Here is an 18366-nt window from a genome sequence, read left to right on the forward strand (position 1 = left end):
TCACTCCATAGGGAAGGCCCCCAAACTTTTTTTTAATTTTTTTATTTTATTTTATTTTATTTTTACTTGGGGTGGTGCCACTATTACACTTGAGAAAGACTGATAACAGATAATGCTTCTGATGCAACAAACTCATATAGGGCAACGTCAGAGCCCAATATATAGCTATGAAAAGCCATTATGCTAAACAATATTATGCAGTGTCTTACTTCAAACTTCCAACTGAGAATAAACTTTGTGTATCTCTGTAAAGAATCCTGTGACTCCAATAACCATGCCAGGTATTAGGAGACTTTGATTTTTTTTCCTTTTCCTAATGGTCCATTAACCACCAACATCTGTTCTCCCTGTGCACAGTCAGCAGCTCTGCTAATCTCTCCCTGCTCTCTCTTCTCTTCTACCAGAAACAGTCATCTTTAATAAAGCAGTGTGCCTCTCCCCAACTGCCTTACTCCACTCAACCCACCCATTCTGGTCTATTAGTGAGTGCCATGCCACAGGGAATCAGTAGTGCTGCCTAGGCATTTGTTTTCTTTGTTTCAGCACTTTTCGACCCTAAAGCAGTGCACTCAAAGGTCCATTAGAAATGCTGTTCATGAACTGATGCTTCCACTATTGTATGTGAAAAGCTTTAGTGGTCTGGAGTTGCAGCCTAAGGCTGTTCATAGGTACATGGCCAAACTTGTCACTAACTGATGGTAGCCAGAGACTTAGCAGCTCTTAAAGTGCTTTGTCTCTTGACTTGCTTACCTTTTATCCTGATGGGTCCCAGACTGCTGACCAAGCTGTGTGCAGGGATTACTTCACTCCCCCAAGTGAATGCAGCTTTCTTGGGGGTGAAAGGCAGCAGTTTTTTAACAGACCACAGCACAACACTGTATTACATAGCAGCAATTTATGATGGGAAGTGAAGAATACCACATCCAACTATAGTCATTTATTAGCTAGATATATATATTTGAAAGCTGCCTCTATATGGGAAAAGCCAACTCTGGCCAGCCTCTTTTAGGTGAATTATTACTTACAGTTCCACATACTGTATTTTTTTGCTTTAGTTGAAATTGTCATGTGTTCTGATTGTATAAATAATAGGTTGATACTGTAACTGTACACATGAAAGAGCATCACTACAAGAGTTTTTTTTCTCCTGCTTATAATAGCTCATCTTAATTAATTAGCCTCTTAGCGTTGGTATGGCAACTTCCACCTTTTCGTGTTCTCTGTATGTATATATATGTTCTTACTATATGTTCCTTTCTATTCATCTGATGAAGTGGGATGTAGCCCACAGAAGCTTATGCTCAAATAAATTTGTTAGTCTCTAAGGTGCCACAAGTACTCCTGTTCTTTTTGCGGATACAGACTAACATGGCTGCTACTCTGAAACATTGACATTGTGTAAGACATGTCCTGGAATGTGTGAATCACCCTGAACTCACAGGTAGTGTGGACTTTGGTTTGGGAAGAGGATCGAAGTTACATAAGAGAGAACAGAAGGTTGTCAGAGACCAGGAGAATTTTTCTTTGGGTTCCCCACTTAGAGATTCTGAAACTTGTGTGGAGTGATGCTTTGGGATTGGATGTGGCAAAGACAGCCTAGAGCTGACTTTCCAGTGAGTCTTGACTGGACCAGCAGCAGCAGCATAGAGCTGACTACACAGCAGCACAGAGATGGACTTCAGGACAGAGCCTTACAAGATTAGTAGTGATAGAGCGGACATCACAGACTTGGACCAATTAACTGTATGTTGGAGCAGAACCTGCTGATGCATACTTCTCTGGACTGGAGCAGATAGACAGAGGAGAGACACCCTGTGATACAGATTAACACAGGTCATACAGAGTAACACGGCTGCTACTCTGAAATCCTTGATACCCCTATCACTGAGTCTAATTGGACCCTACCTATGAGTAGGGTTTTAGGTGGGTGGGGAGTGTTGTGTGACTAACTTCTGGACTTCAACAAACTGGAGAGTTAATATATTAGAACCGTGGTGTTGGCTGTACTCCTGATAAATAAATCAAAAACCAATTAGTCTATCTATAGAACATAAAACAAGTTTATTAACTACAAAAAGATAGATTTAAGTGATAATAAGTGCTAGCAAACAGATCAAAGTTGAATTAGTAATTTGAATTAGTAATTTCTCACTGCGACTGATGTTACAAGCAGTCCACCAAGTTTCCATACACAGGCTATCCCTTTAGTCTAGGACAAGCACTACCCTCAGTTCTGTCTTTGTTCCTCACGTGTTTCCAGGAGTTCTCTTGTGTGGCCAGTGAGGCCGTTAGATGATGTCACACCGCACTTTATATAGCTTTAACATATGGCGGGAACCCTTTGTTCCAAACTCAGTTCCAAGCCCAGTTTGTGGAAAAATACAGGTACCAAAATGGAGTTCAGTATCATGTGGTCTGGTCACATGACCTTGCTGAGTCATAGAAGCCATTACTAACAGGATGACTGAAACATTTACAGGAAGGCTAAGCTCTTCCATAGTCCATTGTCTTTGCTGCTGGGCCATCAGCACTATTTAGCTTCTTCATTGTTGTTCCTGAAAGGCTAGCTGTGGGTAAGCACATTTGAAATACAGATACCTCGTCAATATTCATAACTTCAGATACAAAAATGATACATGCATACAACTAGGATAATCATATTCAGCAAATCATAACTTTTTCATAGACACCTGACAAGACATATCTTGTACAAGATGCAACATAATTATGTCATAATCATATCATAATCAGACCACTATGAAGAATTACCATTGACTATTAAGTTCTCTACCATTTTCAGCTTTTTTACACATGTGACTTTACACTCATGCAACAGCACAGGATTTCAGCTACTAGCTGTATGTAAATATATATGTGGTTAATATGTTTTTTTGTTTTGTTTTTCCTTTGCTCCCCAAATAAAATATACTTGTAGAGCCACGCTCCAACAGACTCTGAGTGCTTGTGAGTAGAGAAGAACCTACTAGAAAGGTGACAGGGAGATTATATTTTTATTTCCCAGATTTAGAAATAGGATAGTGATGGTGGCAAACTAGGTACCAGCTCATGCCAAAGCCCCCATATCTCAACTGAACACTGACAAATACATAGCTGGAATCAGTGTAGCTCACATATCGGTTAGAATTGTTAAAGTAGGTATTAGAATAATAAGAATGTGTTTAGTGTTTAGACTTTATTGAATAACTGTAAGTGCTGCATGCATTTATCTCACCTCTAACCTTTGTATCCCATATTGCAATGTAATTTCACCCACTGTATTGTGAGTCTCTGTGACTGTGCAAATTACCAGACAGGAGAGAGAGATTAACTAGTGTGAAGTGCTGATATCCTACAGAAGACGCTACATCCTGCCCAACAGGAAAGGTCCATCCATGCCAGATGGACTATTGTGGGAAATTAAAAAGGACAAAATACATTTGTTGTTTTTTCCACCTCCCTGTGAAGATGAGTCACGCCAGTGGATTCCTCCTATCAGCTGAGGTTTTAGCTTGGAGCACGAGGGAGGAGGAGGTTAAAAACCCCTAACAAGAAGGAACTGGATCTCTCTGTTGCTTGGACTCTTAGGGGCAAGGTTTTCTAGACATAAGCAAAAGATCCCTAGCTGCTTAGCCCTAAATGACATGTAGAGCTTGCTTATTATAAAGTTTCAGAGTAGCAGCCGTGTTAGTCTGTATCCGCAAAAAGAAGAACAGGAGGACTTGTGGCACCTTAGAGACTAACAAATTTATTAGAGCATAAGCTTTCGTGGACTACAGTCCGAAGAAGTGGGCTGTAGTCCACGAAAGCTTATGCTCTAATAAATTTGTTAGTCTCTAAGGTGCCACAAGTCCTCCTGTTCCTCTTTTTGCTTATTATAGAAGCTTCTATTACTTTTTGAAACTTAAGATTGTAACTCATTTGCGTATATATGTTCATTCAACCTGCTTTAACCTTGTAAATAACTTTTGTTTCCTTTTCCTATTTAATAAATCTTTATACAGTTTATTATAGGATTGATTACAAGCATTGTCCTTAGGCCTTGTCTACACTACGAGAGTAGTTCGATTTTACTTGCATCGAATTTTTGTAATCGATATTGCAAAGTCGAACGTGTGTGTCCACACTAAGGACAGTAATTCGACTTTGTGCGTCCACACTAACGGTGATAGCGTCGACATTCGAAGCGGTGCACTGTGGTCAGCTATCCCACAGTTCCCGCAGTCCCCTCTGCCCATTGGAATTCTGGGTGTAGCCGGCAATGCCTTCTGGGTAACAAAATGAGTCGAGGGTGCTTTTGGGAAACTGTCGTCATCCGTCCATCACTCCCGCCCTCCCTCCCTGAAAGCGCCGGCGGGAAAACAGTTCGCGCGCTTTTCCAGTCATTGACAGCGCGGACGCCACTGTACTCCGAGCATGGAGCCCGCTGCGACCATCGCTGCAGTTGTGGCCGCTCTCAACGTCTCGCAGCTTATCATAAAGGTTTCCCTGAGGCAGATGCAGAAAAGTCAGGCAAGGAGGCTACGGCACCGCGGTGATGTCCTGAAGTCTGAGAGTAGCACAGACCTGTCAGAAAGCAGGCGACCCAGCGCCGAGGACATCACAGTGGCAATGGGTCATGTTGATGCCGTGGAACGGCGATTCTGGGCACGGGAGACAAGCACTGAGTGGTGGGACCGCATAGTGCTGCAGGTCTGGGATGAATCCCAGTGGCTGCGAAACTTTCGCATGCGGAAGGGAACTTTCCTGGAACTTTGTGAGTTGCTGTCCCCTGCCCTGAAGCGCAGTGACACCCGGTTGCGAGCTGCACTGAGTGTACAGAAGCGAGTGGCCATAGCCCTGTGGAAGCTTGCAACGCCAGACAGCTACCGGTCAGTCGCGAACCAGTTTGGGGTGGGCAAATCTACCGTGGGGGTTGTTGTGATGCAAGTAGCGAAGGCAATCGTTGATGTACTGCTGCCAAAGGTAGTGACCCTGGGAAACGTGGAGGCGATCATAGATGGCTTCGCAGCGATGGGATTCCCAAACTGCGGTGGGGCCATAGATGGAACTCACATCCCTATCCTGGCACCGGACCACCAGGCCACCCAGTACATTAACCGAAAGGGATACTTTTCCATGGTGCTGCAAGCACTGGTGGACCATAGGGGACGTTTTACCAACATCTACGTGGGATGGCCGGGCAAGGTTCATGACGCTCGTGTTTTCAGGAACTCTGGTCTGTTTAGATGGCTGCAACAAGGTATTTACTTCCCGGACCACAAAATAACTGTTGGGGATGTGGAGATGCCTATAGTCATCCTCGGGGACCCAGCCTACCCGCTAATGCCCTGGCTCATGAAGCCCTATACTGGCGCCCTGGACACTGAAAAAGAACTCTTCAACTACCGGCTGAGCAAGTGCAGAATGGTGGTGGAGTGTGCTTTTGGCCGTCTCAAGGGGAGATGGAGAAGCTTACTGACTCGCTGTGATCTCAGCGAAACCAATATCCCCATTGTTATAGCAGCTTGCTGTGTGCTCCACAATCTCTGTGAGAGCAAGGGGGAGACCTTTATGGCGGGGTGGGAGGTTGAGGAAAATAGCCTGGCTGGTGATTACTCACAGCCAGACAGCCGGGCGATTAGAAGAGACCAGCGGGAAGCGCTGTGCATCCGGGAGGCTTTGAAAGCAAAGTTCCTGAGTGAGCAGGGTAACCTGTGATTTTATAGTTTGTGTACTGAGAAGCTAAACCTGCCCCCGTTTCTTTACCCAGGTAATGTTGACTATCCTATCCAGTTACATACCCCCTTCACCCCCCCTCCAACACACGTGTCGAAATAAAAATAGTTCTACTTTGTTAAAGCACACCGTTTTCTTTAATACTGTTTTAGCGGGAATTTTTTAAAACTGGGACGCAGACTGTGGTGCGGGGCGGGTCTAGTGTTGTGATGCGAATGCAGCTTCTAAACTCAAGGATTGACAGGCTCCGCTGCGGTGGGATGCTTGTTTCAACGGAGCCTGTCACCCCTCCTGATCGGGACTGTGTGTATGGGAGGTCTATTTGACTTTGTGGCAGGGGGAGGACGGTTACAGATCCCATGCTGTGTGGCTCTGTGATCCTGTCTAAGGACCGGCGCTTAAGATCTGTAACTGCCCTCCCCCGCCACAAAGTCACAGAGCAACCCACCCCCCCCAACATTACATCAAAACAACCTCCCAGACTAACCGGGGCAACTAGTCACTGCATCACTGCACTGTGTATGTGCCCTGCTGCTGTGCCTGCCCCCGACTATGTACCCTGCCAAAGGAGACTGTCCTGTCCAATTTCCAACCCCCTTTCCCCTCCTCCTCCAAAAGAACATGATTGAAACAGTAGTTAACAGAAACGAATTTTTTATTATCAACTACACATGGCATTGGGAGGTGAAACTTGGACGTGGGCTTGTGTCAGGCGGTAAGGAAAGAACTTTTCAAATTTTGGGAAATGAGAGCCTTCTGCTACTAGAGCTCTCTGCAGGGGTGGAGTGAGAGTTAGCAGGGACTCTGCCGCCTCTCCTTCTTTGCACTTTGGGTGAGGTGGGTATGGGACTTGGTGGCGGGGGAGGGCGGTTAGAGATGGACTGCAGCGGGGCTCTGTCCTCCTGCCTCCGTTCCTGCAGAACATCCACAAGGCGCCGGAGTGTGTCCGTTTGCTCCCTCAGTAGTCCAAGCAGCGTTAGAGTCGCCTGCTGGTCTTCCTGCCGCCACCTCTCCTCCCGATCCATGTTGGCTTGGTGCATTCGGGTCAAGTTCTCCCGCCACTGGGTCTGCTGTGCTGCCTGGGCTTGGGAAGAGGCCATAAGCTCAGAGAACATGTCCTCCCGTGTCCTCTTCTTCCTACGCCTAATCCGCGCTAGCCTCTGGGAGTGTGATTCCAGGCTAGGTTGTGAGACAGTCGCAGACGGGGCTGTGGAAATGGGAAAAAGGGAGTGAATTCCTCTGAAAGATAAATGTAGTTGTGAACAAAGAACATAGTCTTTCTCTGTGAACAAGACCATGCACAGCACCTTTCACATGCGCACTCAGCACAAGGTCGAATTCTCGGCCTTCGCATTCTGTGCCTGGGGTCTTGAACAGCACATTTGAGAAGCGAGGCAGCACAACGGAATTTCTGTTGCAGGCAGACATGGTAAGCCGTACACTTGTGGCAGTTTAAAACTTTTATATTACCACTGGCCTCATTTCACATTTAAATCAATGTCAGTCCCTGCTGCCAGCAATCCGGCAAGCGGGAACTCTGCCCCTGTCCCACCCCCTCGCGGCTGTCCCCGGGAACGATCCCTTTCGGCTGCCCCTCTCCCGCCTCCACCGCGTGGCTGCAAACCAGCGGTTACAGTTCTGTAAAGGAACGGGAAAGCAGTCCCAACACTAACATTCCCCTACCTAATTAAAAGCAGGTCACCATGGCCGACATCACCCTGATGAGGATCTCCGAGAGCGACAAAGAGAGAATGCTCCGGGAAAGCCTCCAAAGACCAGGGCCGTATGCCGCCCTGCTGTGCAGAGCAATGATCCCCGAGTACCTGATAATCTCGTGGCGCGGCAACGTGTCGTACTTCGGAGGACCCAATAAGGCCGCTCTCCCCAAGAACCTCATGCAACGGCTTTCAAGTTACCTCCAGGAGAGCTTCATCGAGATGTCCCAGGAGGATTACTGCTCTATCCCCGCACATATAGACCGCATTTTACTGTAGCTGCAGTAGCAGGGAATACACAGTAGAGCGGCTTGTGCAGGACAATCACTGAAAACCGGACATTGCTAGATTTCTTTTCAAAACTTGCACTGCCCCTTACTAAACCGTTAAGCGCCTAGGGCACACTAATCATGAACAACCCATTCTTTTAATTGTTAATATTCCTGTTTTGTTAAAAATAAATGTTTAGATGTTTACAACACTTACTGGCTGATCCTTCACCAGATTCTGTGTCCGGGGTAATGGCTGGGGACGCTTCGTAGGGGATCTCTGTAAGGGTGATGAAGAGATCCTGGCTGTCGGGGAAATCAGCGTTGTGAGAGCTGCCAACTGCCTCGCCCTCCTCATCTCCTTCCTCATCTTCCCCGTCCCCTAACATGTCTGAGGAACCGGCCGTGGACAGTATCCCATCCTCAGAGTCCACGGTCACTGGTGGGGTAGTGGTGGCGGCAGCACCGAGGATGGAATGCAGTGCCTCGTAGAAACGGGATGTCTGGGGATGGGATCCGGAGCGTCCGTTTGCCTCTTTGGTCTTCTGGTAGCCTTGTCTCAGCTCCTTGATTTTCACGCGGCACTGCGTTGCATCCCGGCTGTATCCTCTCTCTGCCATGTCTTTAGAGATCTTCTCGTAGATCTTTGCATTCCTTCTTTTGGATCGCAGCTCGGAAAGCACGGACTCATCGCCCCACACAGCGATGAGATCCAAGACTTCACGATCAGTCCATGCTGGGGCTCTCTTTCTATTCACAGACTGCATGGCCATCACTGCTGGAGAGCTCTGCATCGTTGCCAGTGCTGCTGTGCTCGCCACGATGTCCAGACAGGAAATGAGATTCAAACTGGCCAGACAGGAAAAGGAATTCAAATTCAAATTTTCCCGGGGCTTTTCCTGTGTGGCTGGTCAGAGCATCCGAGCTCGCACTGCTGTCCAGAGCGTCAACAGAGTGGTGCACTGTGGGATAGCTCCCGGAGCTATTAGCGTCGATTTCCATCCACACCTAGCCTAATTCGACATGGCCATGTCGAATTTAGCGCTACTCCCCTCGTCGGGGAGGAGTACAGAAGTCGAATTAAAGAGACCTCTATGTCGAACTAAATAGCATCGCAGTGTGGACGGGTGCAGGGTTAATTCGATTTAACGGCGCTAACTTCGACATAAACGCCTAGTGTAGACCAGGCCTAAGTGTGAAATCTAAGGTGCAATTGACCGGGGTAAGTGACTGGCCCTATGGACCTGGGAGTAACCTATGCAAGACACTGAATATTTCAGTGATTCTTGGTGTAAGGGACCATCAATCACAAAGATATAGTCACCTTGGTGGCAAGATAGATCAGATAGCTCAAGGGCGCTGTCTGTGACTCCATGTTAAGGTTGTTATAGTGCTTAAGGAGTTCACACTTGATAATTGGTTGGTGAAATGTATAGAATTCACAACCAATCTGGGGTTTGTGCCTGGTTCTTAACAGTCTGCCCTGAGGTTGGTATTCACACTCTTGAGTCACTATAGGCAGCATTACAAGGAGTATGACTTTGGATGGGTACTTGAGCTATGGTTTTATTTCTTTTAGATAAGGACTCCTAGACACATTGACACATGACCTTATTGCTGCCTTCAGCACCTGGCAGAAGGGTTACACATTTCTGTAATTCCTGTTTGTATCAGTTCTTATTTTATTCTTTATTATATAAGGCTTCCTGATCTGTGATACATATCTCTCTCATACCACAAATGTGGTGGTGATAGCCCTGTGATAAATTGCATTCACCATGTACCATTCACACCTCACCTGAACTCTGCTCACTAATTCATCTCTATTAGGACTACTACTGACATTCCAAACCCCCTGAGAAGCTTTAAAAAGCCACCTTTCAAAACTCAAAGGCCTCCTAGAGAAATGTTTGCTTCTCTCCACCACCTCTCTTCAAGAAAAAAAAAATGGATTTGCAACACACAGATTAAAATTGTGAGAGGCACATGAGAGAGAAAGACCAGAGAAAGGATTACAATTTGCTAGTTTATGATGTTGCAGGGCTAGAAATAGGAACTCTGTACTCTTTGAGGAGGAGATTTCCAGCTTTCAGATGAGATACAAAGAACCTAACTTTAGACTTCATAGTTCCTGAGCTACTGAGATTTCCATGACACAGAAGGTGTGTAGAACTAGTTTACACCATCCTGCACTTCTCCCAACCCTTACAGCCTCTGGTAGAGGGTGCTCAGTGTTCAGCTATTCTGGAATGAAGGTGGACATAAGTTAGAGCAGACCACAGAGCAGTCTTAACTCACACTGGTTATCATATGGCCCCCAGAGCATGCAGGACACACACAACACATATAACTTAAATCTTCCTCATGGGCTGCACTTCCTAAGAGGCACAGCCAGAATGAAGCCCCCAGACTCTAATCCTGGTTCTGACACTGCTTTGCTGAGTGACAAGATGTAAAAATAATCTAATTTATCTGAAAGTTAGTTTGTGCATCTGTAAAATGGGAATAATGGTTAAAGCACCTAGCACACTGTTAGCCTTACATAAATAATAATATTTAACAGCCATGAGAAGTCAAGACCTTCTTTTCATGTTTCATTCAAAAGACTTTGGCACCAACGCTCCACAGAACTTCAAAGAATATTATCTGGAACACCAATCATTCCTACCCCTCTCCCCTCAATGTACTAGCTTGTGTGCAGCTGTGTGTGAGCTCTTACTTAGCTAGGCCTCTGCATCAGCCAGTTCTGTACATCTGACTCCCTGTGATTTTCAGAGGATTCAAACGGAGAAGTCAAGAGGGTATTACCTCATCTGAGGCTGCAGGATTTTATGAAAAGGTAATGAGACAAAAGAATCTTCCAAATGAAAACAACACTTTGTCAGCAGTGTGTGTTTAAAATGATAGATTAAACATATGCTGATTTCTGAGTGAAAAATCTGTTAACACAGTAATAGGCTTAATGGCACAGCAATGTTATTGGTCTTGTTCAATAGTTCAATAGTTAGCATCCTTAACAAAGTGTTTCAGAGGGTTGTATTAACAATAGGTGGCCCTGAGCTAAAACCCAGGTTCCAAATAGTCTGCCTATGGGAGTGTTTGAAATGTTTTGCAGATGTACATTCTGTTTATAAAAGGCTGACAGGAGAAAGGATGGTTTTGTGGGTATAATACAGGATTGGGATGAGGAACTGGCTTTCATTCCTGGTTCTGCTGCAAACTTTCTGTGTGGGTGTCACTTCACCTTTCTGTGCTCCAGTTTCCCCAATTTGCAGATGGGGAAACTGGGGCACAGAAGGGTGATCTTATTTCTCTACCTCACAGAGGTATTGTGAGACAATGCATCAATATGCTTGTGGTACTCAGTTACTGCAGTAATGATCCTATAGATAGAACTTCATATACAGAAACCAAAGCCCCAGTTCGAAACACTGCACAGCTTGATTATGTATCTGCTATTAACCAGTAAGTCCACAGGCAAAGGATTCAATGATTTGGGCATATTGTTTTGGAAAGAAAAATGGGAAGGGGACTGCTGCAAAGGGAGCAGCTAATTGGGAATGGCTGATTGGTGTTTAACACCCTCAGGTGTTTAACAGCTACAAATGAGACAGTCTAGCTGCAACCACTGGAGTGAATGGAACATGAATGGGACTTCTGATGTCTCCTCTGTATCTCTGCAGCACTTCTGCTATCTTAATTCATGAATCCCTTTCAACTCCCCACACCTATCATTGCCACACTCCCCAGAAGAGAAGCTGGGGTGGCACAAAGTGGACTTAATGGGAATTGGTATCTGGCCCAGTGGGAACTGAGTCTGATTTTTCACTAAACTGACATCCTTACTAGAACCTTCACTTTCCATAGCCAGTAGCTTTATAATGTGAGCCACAAATTATCCTCTTCCCCAGCTGAGCCAGTAGCAGACAAGCTGAGTGGCTCACAGCTGCAAGGCAGTTTTTTGCACTCCTTATGTGATGTGAACAATTCTCTAACACTGGGAGAGCCCGTGGAAAAAGTTCAACAGATTAGCAAAGAGCAAACGTATGTGGGTTTTTTTGTTTGTTTGGGGGTTTTGCCTGTGTTTTGCAGCACTTTTCAAATTAGGCAAAAATGACTCAACTCTGTGCTGCATAATTGTGATACTTTAAAAAACTGATGTTCGCAATACTTGTTTGGTATTTAATTAACTTTCAATCACTATCTTATTAGGTCTAAATGAAGTGAGAGTGAAGTAGGACACGTGATATAAAGTGCTGATTATGGGTAACTGCTGGTTACTGAAGCCAAACAAAGCTCACTCTGCATAGATTGGAATTCCCCCTATCTCCATGCTCTCTGTGACATTTATAACTAGCCATCTCAGATAAGAGTGCCTGGGCTCTGTGACACCAGTGACTGTACTGGAAACTTGCCAGGAATGCAAGGCCTACACCTGCCTTGCAGTCAAGTAGAAAATTGAAACAGTGAATGCCCACATAAAAATATTGGCTTGCAATTGTATATTCCCTGCTACAGGGAGAGAGTTTGCTTTTTAGGGCTAGATTGTGATCTGGACTACCTGCCCATAGAGGGAAGCAAGGGGCAGTAATATCCCACACGAGAATGTAAGGAGGTTATCTATGCCTTGAAACTGGGCACACAGGAGTAAGTGGGTTCTGTGTGCCTACTCATTCTTTACCCCTGGACCAGGAGGGAACCAACCACAATCACCCCCACAATGCACTGGCCACTTTCACTGAGCTAATACAGGCAATCTCATAATTTGCCGCACCAAATTAATACTGCCCCTTCCTCAACCCTGGGCACAGGGGAAGCAGGGAGGGAATTATACTTCCTAGGGATGTCCCTGAGCACAATGCCCCCTCAGGATTCTCCTGGGGTAGTGTAGCTTCTGCGCCACCTTTTGCTCAGGACTTCTTAAGGACACAGTCCAACAGCTCTTACTGAGTTAAACAGTAATGAAGGTGTGCTCATGCACTGCAGTTTCAGGGAAAGAGTGACCATCTTTAGAGTAGCAGAGGCTGTGCTTTGGGATTCTCTGTCATAATTTGTAAGGCTCCTGGAGGTACCATTGAGTACTAGATTAAAGATGACTCCCCTACAAGAAGCCCTTCAGTGTTTGGGTGCAATATACCCTCTCTCTTCAAATAGTCTCTCTAAGCTGTGGAATGTTCAGACCACAAACTGCCATCCCTCATTGCTTTTCAGTAATATCTGTGAACTGCATCTGCTGCACTGAAGAAAAAAGAAAAGTGTTTAAAAAGTATCAGGGACAAGCCAATATTTTGCATGCTGTTATCAAAATGCCAATGGTATGTTCTAGGTCTACCTCCTTTTCCTTCACAACAAGGCTGGTTCTGAAGAGAGAGAATAGATCTGACTCATCAAGGGAAAGGAGGAGGAGGAAAATATACTTAGAGAAATCTTTTAAAAAGCCATTTTATCTCATCTAAGTTTCTCAGTGGCTTATTAAGGTCAGAAGAAAAGTAAGAAAAAAAATCTCCTAGCACTTTTAATAAAGCTTCTCTCAGCATCTGGTCTTAAAGAAACCAGGTAAAACAAAGAACCTGGACGAGCTAAAGAAGATGAGGCTCTTATTGCCTGATATATTCATTTGTATCTTGTAGTCTGTCCAGGAAGAGAGGATAGATAAGGGACTGAAGGCAAGTTGTACTTTGGTTCCCAACATTTGGGGAATCTGTACTGTTTTGCCAGCTGTAGCAATCAGTGCCTGCTGCCTTCCATTCATTTGTAATGCTCAAATGCACAATTGATTTTTGTAAGTGATGCTGGGGTTTAGAGCAGCCCAAGAATCATCAGACTGCACTGGAGACAAACAGCAGTGTTGGTGCACCAGACCCCAGCACAGAGGGTCATCATCAAAAGTCCACAAACTATCCAGCTGAACTCATCAGAACTATTCATGGTGTATGGTACTGCTAAAACTTTCACAAGCACTTGCAATCTGGACCTGGTGGAAAATGTTTCTCATTTTGCTGGTGAACATAGGTTTCATAAGTCACTCTTTGGATAAAAGAAATCACCTGCTCTACCAAGTTTGTCCAGGGTAGAAATTCACAATTCTCTCTGCAAACAGTTTTTGGTCAGCAGAGAAATGATCTTTTTTTCTTACCATTGAAAAACCTGCATTTCAGCTATGTGGGAAAATTTAAAATGACTTTTAAGAAAAAAAAAATTCTTCTTTCTTCCATGTTTGCTGGAGGAGTGAGTTTTTTCACAATAGCTATAATCCCTTTGATTTATCTTGGGAAGTACTGATACAGGGCTAGGACTGCAAATCCTTACAAATAAAACCATTTGATTCCTTACCTTGAGAAAGAGCAGTTTATTGAATTGGGCAGTCAAGCTCTTAATTCCTATACTCCTACACATTCTCTCTACTACTAAACCTCACGTAACAGGGAAGTATATCCCTTTAAGGACCAAGGGGGGCTGGGGACTGCCGAGCCCCGTTCCAGGGAGGAGACCAGCAAGCATGTGCTAGAAATCATCAGATCCATCTTGACAGCATCAGGTGACTGGGTTTGATGATTACTGGTTAGAGGATACAGATGAGGGCCCCAGCTCCAGGACAGAGATAAAGGAACACGCTCCTATAACTACAGTCAAGGCTGCAGGTGGTTCTGTAGAGGACTGTGAGCAGGTGGGAGGCCCTGCAGAACTGATTGGGGTATAGCCAATTATTTCACCAGCCTGGTGAGTGAACCCACCAGGCAGGTGTGTAGTTTTATGCCAGTGTCATCTGGGATTACATTCTGTTAGAGACAGCACCTTCCTTAAGTTACGAGAGAAGCATAATGGACCTTAGTAGACATTTCAGCTACTAGTGATGAGTGGAACAGCAAAACTAGGAGTAAGAAACCCAGTTTCTTAAAAAAGACCAGTCTTTTCCATTTATAGTTCATTTCTTAAGGAGATGCACTGCATAGCTGAACCCTGAGAAACCACAAAAGGGTACTTAAGTTGATGAATACCCTCAAGGAAGGAATAAATATATTCAGAAAGCTATCCAGTATCTTTCAATGTAAATAGCTGATGTGATGCTTCATTGATGTTGGATGACATATAAATGGCATGAAAAAAACTGTACTTTCTTAGCATGGCAATCCAACAAAGAAGTGTAGTGTAGTAATTAGAGCAGGTGACAGTGAAGCAAAAGTTTTCTATACCTACATCCATAAATGAGGCCTGGAACAAGTCACAGAACCCGTTTTTGTACCTTGGTTTCTCCATCTGACAAATGATAATAACCATCACTTCCTGTTAATTCATTAATGTTTGTATTATGAAGCATTTTGAGAGTCCCAGACACAAGTTGCTATCTAAACACAAAGAAGCATTACCATTTTCCAAGCCAAACATTGTAAGACTTGCCATTTGAGAACTGGAAGAGAGCACTGCAAAGAGTTTTCAAGAAGCAGTCCTAAAGTTTCTAAAATCTGGGTTGGGGGAAAACTTAGGTGCTACAACTTAGGCAGGTGCAACTGCACTTACATCAGGCCTGAATTTGGCCCTAGAACATTAGTGATCTCATTTGCAGAGATTTAAGCCCTGGTGAAAAACTTGATAGGAACACTCCAAGGCAGCTCTATATCAGACCTATGAGTATAAGGAGACATATTTTTATGCTATTCCCTGAAACATGGGGCTAGATGTTCAGCTAATGTAAATCAACTTATCTTTATTTATTTAAATTTATTTAAAATTTAAAAGAGCTATGTTGATTTACAGCGGCTGAGGATCTGCCTTGTGATCCAAAAGGTATGTCTACATATCACAAAAAAGCCCTGTGGCAGAGTCTCTGTGCCTGGGTCAACTGATTAGGCTTATGGGGTTCTTGCTGCAGGGCTCAAAATAGCTGTTTAGATATTTGGGTGTGAGCTGGAGCCTGGGCTCTCAACACAGCACTAGGGGCAGGTTGACTTGGGCTTAGAGACTCATTGCCACAGGGTTTTTGCTCTGTAGACATATCCTAAATGGCTCGCCAGACCTCAGACTCTAAGAGCCCTACTCATTGCACTTATGAGAGAGAAATGCTTCTTGGGTTGTAATAGGCAATCCATTAGGGAGGTTCAAATGTTTCAGGTGTTGGAAACATCACAGGAATAGCTTCCTCTTGTAGTTTATCTCAGGACTTCAAAAGGAAACTAGGAAGGTGCAAAGGCAGCATGAAAATGAGGAAAAAAGAAAAACAAAACCTTCTCAAACATAATTTAAAAAAAATGAGTTTTGGTGTTATTTTCAGGCCAGGTCTTATTATCCAAGATATCTTGCCAAGTCCAAGGAGGTTTGTCACCCATCTTGATCCTCATCTAAAGCCCACTGAAGTTAATGGGCCATAGAGGTCAATGGGCTTTGGACCAGGCCCCTTCTGAGAAGTTAGTTGTTAGACTCTAAATGTGAGGGAGTTGTATTTGTTGCAAATGTGGATATTGATATTGTCAGGGGAACAACCTCCTCTGCCTCCAAAATGAGTCAACAATAAAACATGCCTGAAAACATGACTGCTGATTAATGCATCAAAAGAAAGAGACAGAAAGTCAGGAACGATTTTATTTCTATTCCTGTTATTTCTTCTTGAGGGCAAAAAATAAATAAATCTTGCTGCTTTTCAAAAGATCAGGCTAGATTGATAGAACCAAATTGAGTTAAAACTTCCCATATTTGTAAAGCGGCATCTGAACAATTCTAGGGAGGATGGATTTTAAATTCTCAAAAGTAAAAGCTTTCTAGAAGAATGATTTAAAATGTTTATCTTCATCTTTCTCTCCCCTCACAACCTTTTGTCTTCTTTACACTCCTCCACCAAATCCTGAAGGTTTAACAAACATATTCAGTTCATATGAAATCCCATTATATTTCAATGTTATGAAGGCCAAGGGTCAAAATTCCCTCCCCAGTGTTCTGCCAACAAAACAGACTGGCTTTGTGAGACTTTCTACATTATGATGCTATTTCCTATTGTTGGATGAGCATGGAGCATTCAGATGAGAATACAGCAGCTCTTACACAGCTGACACCCATTCATTTATAGAAGGGAATGATTTGTATACAAACTATATTGAGTTTTATATGGTTTAGAAGGAGCTTGGCAGAGAAAAGGAGGGGTTTTGTTTTGTTTTTTAAATATGTATGTGTATGTATATATATATCCAGAGTGGCGAAGTTTCTATTCAGCACTTTGAAATGTGGACTCTCATTCTGTTCAATTTGCTCTAAGATTGAGATGGTTTCAATTGAAAAAACTGTAAATGGAGCGCCAATCACCATAAGTGGCAGCAGAGAGTCAATAAGAATGACAAGTAGAGTATTTTTATAGTATATTTAGAGACTTCTTGAACACTGATGAGACTCTTCAGCCTTCTTTATCCCTTTGTAACTGCCAAGCATTGCTGATGAGACTGCACACATTGCTATTACTTCCCCAGTGGAGTCTTATGAGTGAAAAAGAAACAGCCTGGGGCTTTTCCTTCTTCTCTAAATGCTGACTTGGTCATGAACAGAGTGGCAGTAGAGCTGAGTCTGCCAGCTGGTGACTCGACACTAGAGTGGCACTTAACCAGATATTAGAGTTCTGCATATGGTGGATGGATTGACCACATATGTTGGTACTATGTTATCACAGCCAAGACTCAAACAGGGGTCCTTGTGATCCACAGAGAGTTTCTCTACCAGGTGAGCAGCAATAGAAATGAGCAAAATGTAGCTGTACAGTGAACCTGGAAAAGATGGAGTGAGCTGCAGTGCTGCTCTGCAGTGAACCTGGGAAGAATGTAAGTGAATGTGGGATAGCAATGTACCATAATGAAGCTATGAAGAATGGAAATGATTGGACAAGTGCTACATATGTTAACAAAAAAGGAAATGGAGCATCTGTTTGGTTTAATCACCTCTGCTTACTTGCTGATATGCTTAACATGCTGTAGGTGGCAGTGTGGGTAAATCTCTGACTTCCTAATGCTGCAGAAGTCAGCTTCTCTAGCTTCTCTGCATAGGTTAAACCGTAACAGCTGAGCCAGGGTGTACAGAACTTGTCAATTAAAAAACACAAGGCATCTTTTGGAACCAGAAAGCAGCTCAACTACAGATCTTGATGTAATGAAAGACCTCCTGGGACACATCTGTTTTTGTAACTGTGACTATTTTTGATCCTTCTCCTTGCCCTCCCTGCCTTCCCCCCGCCCCCTTTACATAACATGACAAGTCAAGAGTTTAATTTTAAATGTGCTATGGTGCACATTATGATGTAATTTCCACTAACATCATTGCTCACTATGCTCTCTGAAGTATGTTAAGATGTAACTGTAATGTAGCTTTAGATCGCCACATCTCCCCTGGCATAGTGGAGTTAAATGTAAACCAAAACTGTGGAGTTAAACACCTCTTCACTTTTGTGCTATTCCAAATCTGCCACCAAATTTTATGACTGGAACTCAATTTTTACATTAGTTGTCCAGCCAGAACTTGTACAAGTATAGCTGGGATTCACTTGTATATGCCAGATCACTTAGAATCTTGGCCTAGACTGCATCAGGGATGGTTTAACCAGTTCTGATAGAAGAACCAACAGAACGTTGCCAGATTCACTTCCAGAACATTCTCAAGGTCTGGAAGTGATGAGCTGCTCCTTCTCACTGCACCAC

General features: G+C 44.0%; 1 protein-coding gene across 1 annotated transcript; it reads right to left on the reverse strand.

The window, feature by feature from the left end:
- Window positions 1-6446: 6446 nt before the first annotated feature.
- On the reverse strand, window positions 6447-8899 carry LOC135983108 (uncharacterized). The gene is made up of 2 exons (XM_065592786.1): window positions 7917-8899; window positions 6447-6922 (listed from the first exon to the last, which is right to left on the reverse strand). Exons 1-2 carry the CDS (start codon window positions 8491-8493, stop codon window positions 6447-6449), a joined length of 1053 nt encoding a protein of 350 aa, XP_065448858.1. The 5' UTR covers window positions 8494-8899.
- Between the last annotated feature and the right edge of the window lie 9467 nt (window positions 8900-18366).

This window comes from Chrysemys picta, chromosome 4, assembly GCF_011386835.1.
Source record: "Chrysemys picta bellii isolate R12L10 chromosome 4, ASM1138683v2, whole genome shotgun sequence".
Taxonomy (NCBI): Eukaryota; Metazoa; Chordata; order Testudines; family Emydidae; genus Chrysemys; species Chrysemys picta.

Bases quoted from the DNA above. Each gene is read 5' to 3' on its own strand.
- LOC135983108 (XM_065592786.1), bottom strand. From the start codon at position 8,493: ATGCAGAGCTCTCCAGCAGTGATGGCCATGCAGTCTGTGAATAGAAAG. The intron at 6,923-7,916 runs GTAAGTGTTGTA...CCATTTCCACAG, and splicing joins ATCTGGTGAAGGATCAGCCA to CCCCGTCTGCGACTGTCTCA.